The sequence below is a fragment of the Notothenia rossii genome, assembly GCF_949606895.1.
Source record: "Notothenia rossii genome assembly, chromosome: 4".
NCBI lineage: Eukaryota > Metazoa > Chordata > Actinopteri > Perciformes > Nototheniidae > Notothenia > Notothenia rossii.
In genome coordinates, this window is record NC_136902.1 from 29,777,088 (window position 1) to 29,785,439 (window position 8,352).

Below are 8,352 nucleotides of genomic sequence, written 5' to 3' on the forward strand. Positions count from 1 at the left end.
CACCAGTCAAGGGAGAATTGGTAGGCCTGGCACTCTCTCTCCCTCTCCTTCAACACGGTCACTGAGCTGTTCAAGCTCTTTTTATCTGGCTACATTATGCTTTTACTCATCAATATATCTGAGAAACCAAACTAATTATAAAACGTAGTGTTACCGGTTTGAATTCTGCAATAAATGTTTAATCTGCATTTGAAAGTATAAATAGTCGTCATTACTTGTATACTTCAACTAGGATTGTCCTTTTAAAGGTAAGCCTGGTGTGTACAACATCTGTTAAGGTGCCTTTAGGTTACAAATGATTGTATACGTCTCTTAATTTGTTCATTTAAATGTAAAGTTAATTTGCAGCCGCAAGTGTAACAGATCAGTAAGAGGAAGCTGCCGTTAATATACGTGGCTGGTAACATTATTGGGCTCTAGGTCCATTTAGCTTGGAGCTATGCTGGAGCAAGCATGATTGGCGTTTGTATGTAGGCAGTTAGAAGCTATGAACTCTGCCAGCATCTTAAATAGGACTCAGATCATCTTGAAACTATAGGTAAAACCATACAATTGAGACTATGACGTCACACCAACACAACAAAATTAGTCCTCAACACCATTGATCAATTCTTATCTACCAAAAGTTGCTGATGTTAATAAAAGTAATGGTTGTCTCATGAGTTATAAAAACAACCAGACCAAAACAAAGTTATTCCAATATGCAAATACTATGGTTGTTATCATACAAAAATAAAACAAGTCATCTGGCTGTTCCCCTGTTTAATATGTGCCTCATGTGACGTGTAAAGGTCAGTAAGCCAACACCTGATTACTAGGTAATAAACAAGTAAATTGCTGGTGGACTTTGCAGTCCACTATCTGCACAAGATGTGATGAAACCAGAGACAAGCTTAAAGTGACCCTTATCACCAAGAGTCATATAAAATAAGCTGGAGTACAACGAATGGATTTATGACAGGCTGACCTCAGTCGACACATGAACTATGACCAAGGTCTCATAACAAGCAGGAGGCAGGGCTCTCTCAGTCTTTAAACGTGCGCAACTGAGCTGTGTTGGCAGATTGTAAAGTGTGTCAGATCCATACAGGTGAGCACTCATTCAGTTTATTTGAATATGGGGAATGTAAAGTGAATTCTGATTAGGGTGAAAATAATCAAATTAAATCACTGCTTTTGACTCTGATTACTTCAGTCATGTCATCAGATTACGCTCCAGAGTTGATCAAACTCTCGAAATAGTTGACTGACATGTGGAGTTTTTCCATATAGCACGCAGCTAGCATTTCTTTAACAACAGGGCTTCCCGGTTTTGAAGGGGTCCATGGTTCCACAGAACGGCTGTGACTATTGGTTAAATTATCAGATCTAAAACACTGTAAAAAACACAGTTTCAAAAGAAAAGTCCAACATTAGTACTGCTGCTAATCTTTCTACTGGTTTAAAGCACGCAGTTTTTTATTGACGCAAAAAACAGCTCCGCTAAATTGGTGATAAAAACATTCCCGTCAATTCTTCACAATAAAGGTCCATCGTTATTTGTTATTTAAATGCTTTTATTGTGAAGTGGCAAACCGTGTAATGCTGCGATTTCATCAGCTGTAACTTGACGTGACTTCTGATACAGCAGAAAACGAACGTGAAATTGTGAAAATAAAGCAGATATCTAAAAGAACAAACAGGGACACAGGAAAGAAAGTTTAGTTTCAGAGATTCAGTTATAATTTAGAGCGATTCGGCACAACTCAGTTCGCAAATCCTGGTAATGTAAACGCATTATCAGCATGGCATGGTGGTTTGACGCTGTCAAAAGTGCCAATGAAAATGGACACCTAAACTAATTTTAAATGTCATATTTTGTAAAATATGGTTAGACTTCATTTAAAGTGCATTGTGCATGAAGGTTCTTAAAGCTTTTATTTGATAAATTGCCTGCAGTACGGTAATTTTGATGTATGCCAATCATTACTACACAATAATTCCATGTTCAACCTAACATTTGTACTTAATAGACATTGTGTGTGTCCAGGCTAAGCAGCGACTCTGAGAGATCCTTGTATCTGGTCTATCAGTGACTCTAGGCAGCAGGTAGAGAAACCTCTGAGGAGAGGAAGAAGCTATTCCCTCATGGACCCTAACACTACCAGCGCGGGCAGTGTGCAGTATGACCGCTGGAACGAGGACAACATCAACATGAACGTAAATGCATCATCACAGACTACTTCACAGAGGTGAGACACAGGCAATAATGTAAAATGTTCATATTGCTAAGGATTTTCTGCTGCCACAAGGAAACAAAAACTAGTTTAAAAGTATGAATGTTGATGAGACAAAAGCATAATACTGGCATGAATGGAATTATTTTTATGCGATTGTATTTCATGTCACAAAATACAAAGTTAACCATTAAACGGGCCCTATCATCTTCATGTTCATATTGGTTTTGAGAATTGAGCCTCTTTTGTGACATGTTTTCATGCTTTAATGTTAAAAAAGCTCTTTATTTTTCTCAAACTACCTGCTGCTGCACCTCTTTTCACCCTCTGCTGAAACCAGAGCCCAGTCTGCTCTGATTGGTTAGCTGGCCGGCTTTGTTGTGATTGGCCAAACGCTTAGAGATGTCCCGCCCTTAGCCTTTCACGTACAATGTGTTGGGGCGCTAGCCAATAGAAGTGACGTGTTACATAGTGATGTCACTATATTACGGACGTAGTATAGAAGCATAACAACTTATATATAGCACTACATCAAAGGGAAAACCCTTAATTACATAATTAAGGATAATTACATTACATTTTAACTTGACACAAATTGAAATATTTAGTAATAGGTTTTCCAAAACCTTATAGTCAAAATGAAGTGACAATGTGTTGAAAAACAGGTAATGATGAGTCACAACATTCAACTAAAAGCTGTTAACCCTGACTCTGCCTCCCTATCTTATACTTTCACAGGATCTACAGCAGTGTGTGTAACGGCAGCTCTGGAGTAGCAGTGAAGACGGCCGGAGCTTTGACTGCATTGGTGTCCATCTACATTATAGGATACGTAACAGGATACTACGTCCATAGGTGCTGATGGTGGATCATTATGATTTTGGATAAACTACAACATTTAAAAAAAGTTTTTGGAATAAAAGTCCCAAAGGTTTGTGTAAGTCATCGGAGCAGAAGTCTTTTTGTTGCTTTTTCATCACTTCACTTGCATCATGTTAACCCTAACTTGTTTTATGCTGATGTTTTTGGCTTTAGGACAACTAGTTTCAACATTATTTTTGTTTTATTATAGGGATAACTGCTTCATGATAATTGCTAATCGTTGTAGCTGGTTTAGCATCAAAAGTCCTTACAGTTCTGAGGATTTCCAAGCCACTCCTTTTCTTTTCCAAATCTAAAATTCATTTTGGTTACCAGTTTCTAGAATGGTCTAATGATCCGGCCAAAAGACAAGACATCTGTGGTATTGAACTCCCAGTGTCTTTAAATTATTTTTCAGAAAAAGGTAATCTTCTGCACAGGTGACTGATGATACATTTTTTAAGAACTGTGTAGTTTAATTGAGCAGCTATAACCAATGCAGGTGAAACAACGACTAAATCCCAGACTTTATTTAGATAAAATGTGGAGCTTTATAAATAATATTGTTACAAAAAAAAAAAATTAAACTATTGATTGGACATCTTTTAAATGGATTTGCTCTCAAATGCAAACTAACTTCTGGATTTCCAAATAAATACCACCTAATTGAACAGAATGTGCATGTCTTTGCACATGGTTTAGCTATGAGGATATGTATTCTGTCACTGTGAACATGGGACTACATGTTCAGAGCAGGTGTCTGTGCCTACTTGAAACCTAAACTGGAGGTTTCAATTTCAAGTCAGGTTTAAGAATATGTTTTGCTGGTGGCCTTCACCAGGGTCTTCATAACACATGTTACAAAGAACATATAATAATTGCCTAAAATGTTCACTGTAATAGACTATTGACCTTCTGAGATAATTTCCACAGCACCATTGGAGCAGTAAAGCTGGGTTAATAATCTTTAATGTACATGTCCATAGAGTATTTAGACAAGAGTCTAGACCTAGTATATTAAAATATGCGTTCAAAACGTTTCACTTAAATTTAAAACGAGGCCCTATATGCTTTTTGGGGTTTTGGATTTCCTGTATTTCCTGAGTGTTATATACGTTTTTGTGGATGTAAATAGTAAAAAAGGCTAAAATCCCTAAATTCCCTCCAGAAGGATGGGGTTCTCTCCCACATGCTCTCCCCCCCTGCCTGAAATGCCTAGATTTGTTTACTTCCTTAACAAAGTGACATCACTACGTAACATTCAAGCACAAATACTTTGAGTCACGTTCAAAGAGCCTTAGGAAGGAATTGTATAAGATTAGTATGGGAAGGAGGATTAAACACAGTGAGTGTATGTGCCCCTGACTATTGTGTCCGAACATACTTGAAAAACGGTGAACTTGCTTTACAAGTGAAAAAGAAGACATACATCAAGTGAATGTCTATGACACCTTTACAGGTCAGCAGGCTGTTAAGATTTGTGACCTAGATCGTTTTTTTTGTGATCCTTAAAGTGTGATAGGCTGCCATGTATACGTTAAAGCACCACAAATGCATTATCAGGTGTCAATAAGTAATTTCTATTTTTATCAAATAACCACAATGATATCTGTTCCAAATCATGCTAACAACTTCCTATAAGTGTTTAAAAAGCCTCTCTTATCTGAGAACACAATTTGATAAAGAGGGGAAGCAAATATAATTCCAGTAGCAATAAAAAAACATTTATGTCTTACCAGTCAGTCAATGTACAAAGTCCAATAAATAGAATAAAAGGCACGCTGTTGTTCAATTAGTAAAGTTTTCATTATTATACACAAACCACAGACGAGTTTAGAATATTTGTATGATGTTATAAGATAAGATAGAACTTTATTGATTGTGGAAGCTTATGTATGTTTACATGATCAACATTTTTTAAAATGATATTTTTAGTGCTGATAAAACAACCTACTAATTCGACCACAAATATAAAACTGTCTTCTTCTTGGAAATAGTTATATTTTAAAAGGAAATTAACAGTCACAAAATCATAAAGGATTTAGAGCTGTTTTGTATTGAACTATAAAAGAGTTGGATTTTCGTATGTGCATTGGCAGGAAATGTTAGTGAATAGCACAGTATAGGATATTTTCCATGATGATATTACTTTTTTTTTTAATGAAATTCAGGAGGTTCATGATAATTTCCTAATATAAAAATGCCTCTGCTTGTTATGTGTGCCACAAACAAAAAAAAGTTGATACAAATGAATTGTTAGAAGAAGATTATAACAAACTGCTACATTACATTTGAATGTAACTAATTCAAGTTGAAGCGTTTAAATGATTGACATTGAAAATGAGGGAAGAAAAAGAGAAGGCAAAAGTTCTTCGCACAGTTCACTTTCTTAAAAACGTATGTTCTCTGACTACTGTGGTTAGACATTTCTCGCCCACTCCTGCATGTATAGAGGGGTATCATGCGCAGGGGAAACCCGTCAGTGTGATGTCAAAGCGGGCCGGTGGAGAGGCGGATCTGAGGAGCGCAGGACGGCCAGCTCCACAGCGTGTCTGAGCAAAATGAAACATGGATGAGGTCGACGAAAGTTGGGAGGAAGCTGCTGATCGTGGGGTAAATAATGAATGGCTTAACATACCTTCACCGATACGCGAAAATCGTTTTTTTTGCGTCTTTATATTCACAGGTTTGCTTTTAAAAGTTCCCATAACGGTGTTTTATGTGAACGACTCCCACGGGCCAACAATGTGGCTAATGCTAGTGTTAGCTTTTAGAAACTTGGCGAGCTAACGTCAAGTAGCTATCGAGCGAGGCAGGCTTAACATGGACTTAGCAAACTAACTAGCCAAGTGACGCTCGCTAGTAAAACAATTTCTTATGAAAGTAATTCTATATGCCTGATAATTGGCTAATGGCGACGAGCTAACCAATATAGTTACACGAAGCGCAACATAACTAGAGTTTCTGTTGAAATGCCTCGGTTGACGTCGGCTAATGCTAAGCTTGCTATGTATTGCATGGCTAACATGAGAAATGTGTGATTGAATATTAGTTTACTCATTGGAAAATGAACACACCTAGCCCAAGACCCGTCCGCGACACACTATGTCTCATATTTAATGTGATAAACAACATGTATTACTAATAAGCCTAATACTGATTCATCTCAGTAACGAGTATCATTCTGTGGACGACGACTCGCAGCGTTGTGAATCATTTAGGTTGTTCGAAACGTTACTGTCAAAGTGAGAATATGTGCTTTTAGCAAGGCCGGTTGACTAACAGATTATTTAAATGTGTACAAAACGTTAATTTAGCCGTCTTATAGCACACTATCAATAACATACTTAAACCTTCGATTGACTAAATAGTTTGGTGGTTTAACAAGGCCACGTTGTTGTGGGATAATATTTCAGCCATGTTGTTAAGTATTGGCCCAGGACGAGCTAGTTATGTCTCCAAACTGGCAGGTTGGTAACATGTCGCTAAAATTAGCTTTTCTAGTCTAGTTTGGCAGACTGTCGATAGCTCGTGACGTCAAGAACGTGGCTCTAAGAAGAAGCCAGCAGCACATCAAATTAAAGTTAAACAGCTTTCAAACTTCATCGCTATGTGTTTTCTTTACAGTATATAATGCACCTAATCAAACCCTAAATTCATATTTTTCTTACTGCCAACATCAGGCGGGATAATGTCAGCTAGTTCACTTTCTGTTATGACTTGGAAGCAATGCTTACATGTATAAATAGCTTGTAACGTAATCTTGCTTTCCATCCACTCACTGACTTGCTCACTACCTGCCTCACTTTTCACTTCTACCCTCAAATTAGTTGGACCATGTTTGTTTTCATGAATACATGTTTGTGATGTTTTGTCCCCACAGGAAATGGAAAAACGGTTAGAAGAGAAGCTAAGGATCAGCCCGAAAGAAAGGTAAGGCCTTAGCAAGTATAAGAAACATGGCTCAAATATGTGAATTTTTTTAATGATTGCTTTGATTTACAATCAAAACTATCCAGTTTCTCTGTACTCGTCTTAACATACTTCAGAAGTTTTACTGATTATCAAGAGCCACTCTTCAGAAATTGTTATAATACAGGGCAACACGCAATCAGTAATTCAAACTTCTAACTTAAAGGCTTTTGTTCATGCATGTAGCGTCTAAGCTATTATCAGCTAGCCCTGCCTTCTCTCTTCATGTCTTTTTCCTGTGTCTCATATCATTAATGTGGGTGTCCTGTGTCTGCTTCCAGGGAGACCAGTAATAACTCTTTGCGATCTCCGCTGAAAACAACCATGGTGATACAGGACAACTCCCTCCCAGCAGCCCCCCCTCCTCAGATACGCATTTTGAAGCGGCCTACAAGTAACGGGTCGTTCGGATCGCCCTCGAATCAGAACCGGCCTACCCCACAGGTCAAGTCTCTGGCTCAGCGCGAGGCAGAATACGCCGAGGCCAGGAAGAGAATACTGGGCAGCGCCTGCCCAGAGGAGACGCCTCAGGACAAACCCAACACTGACAAGTAATATTCCACAAACCTTTTAACAGTATCTTTATGCTAAAGACTTGTTTGCTTGACTATTTTGTTAACAGGCAGTTCATGAAAAGGTGTTATTTTGAAGTCCACCCATCCATCCACCTTGATTTCAGTAATCAGGGTATATGCAGGAATCCTGAAGTCAAATTTAATAGCTTTTTAATACCCTTTCCATACATTTTTAAGACCTCATCGCAACTTTGAGTTCTAACCGGTTACATTGGCGACACACTTTACCTCACATTTACTATATTGAGTGTAAGACAGCACAACTAAACAGAGTGCAGACAGACTACTGAAGCCTCCTTTCCACATGAAATTCAACCTCTCTGTGAAGGTCAGGTTTAATGCAGTATGCTGCTTTGTTGCTTCTGTACTCTGTGCTCCTTCATTCCAGTAAAACTCCTCAGAAACCATTAGAAACCAGTATTTGACCAATAAACAAAACAATTGACAAAACTTTGAAATATATTAAACTTTGGTGAGCTTCAGCGGGGTAATGCCATATAGGAGCTCCCTCACAAATACCCAGGGGTTAAATTGGGCCGGGCTGTCCGGGGCATAGGACGATGCTCTGACGTCATCACCCTCACACATTTGTCATATGTTTACAAAAAACGATATATATGTTAAGACTTTTCTCGTTCTTAATATAGACTATATTTAGGGTCTATATGTGTTGACTTTACTTTAAAATAGCAGATCTCTGTGACCGGATATAGTTTGGCTTAGACCCC

The 8,352-nt window shown here is 38.1% G+C and overlaps 2 protein-coding genes across 4 annotated transcripts; both read left to right on the forward strand.

Annotated features, from left to right (window-relative positions):
* Positions 1-937: 937 nt before the first annotated feature.
* Positions 938-3,161, forward strand: LOC307036275 (small integral membrane protein 1-like). 3 transcript variants are annotated; one of them, XM_079676423.1, is made up of 3 exons: positions 938-1,090; positions 2,013-2,231; positions 2,955-3,161. In XM_079676423.1, exons 2-3 carry the CDS (start codon positions 2,128-2,130, stop codon positions 3,076-3,078), a joined length of 228 nt encoding a protein of 75 aa, XP_079532549.1. In that variant the 5' UTR covers positions 938-1,090; positions 2,013-2,127; the 3' UTR covers positions 3,079-3,161. The 3 variants fall into 3 exon arrangements, with proteins under 3 accessions (XP_079532549.1, XP_079532550.1, XP_079532551.1); XM_079676424.1 differs by having other exon boundaries at positions 939-1,090; positions 2,030-2,231; XM_079676425.1 differs by lacking the exon at positions 938-1,090 and adding an exon at positions 1,134-1,762 and having other exon boundaries at positions 2,030-2,231.
* A 147-nt stretch (positions 3,162-3,308) lies between these two features.
* Positions 3,309-8,308, forward strand: LOC307036274 (SUZ RNA-binding domain-containing-like). Its single transcript, XM_079676422.1, has 3 exons — positions 3,309-5,690; positions 6,961-7,010; positions 7,331-8,308. The coding sequence occupies exons 1-3, from the start codon at positions 5,646-5,648 to the stop codon at positions 7,602-7,604; spliced, it is 369 nt and encodes a 122-aa protein (XP_079532548.1). The 5' UTR covers positions 3,309-5,645; the 3' UTR covers positions 7,605-8,308.
* Positions 8,309-8,352: the final 44 nt, after the last annotated feature.

Coding starts and splice junctions, on each gene's coding strand:
- LOC307036275 (XM_079676423.1), top strand. CDS start 2,128: ATGGACCCTAACACTACCAGCGCGGGCAGTGTGCAGTATGACCGCTGG. Junction 2,232..2,954: donor TCACAGACTACTTCACAGAG/GTGAGACACAGG, acceptor ATACTTTCACAG/GATCTACAGCAGTGTGTGTA.
- LOC307036274 (XM_079676422.1), top strand. CDS start 5,646: ATGGATGAGGTCGACGAAAGTTGGGAGGAAGCTGCTGATCGTGGG. Junction 5,691..6,960: donor AGGAAGCTGCTGATCGTGGG/GTAAATAATGAA, acceptor TTGTCCCCACAG/GAAATGGAAAAACGGTTAGA. Junction 7,011..7,330: donor AGGATCAGCCCGAAAGAAAG/GTAAGGCCTTAG, acceptor GTCTGCTTCCAG/GGAGACCAGTAATAACTCTT.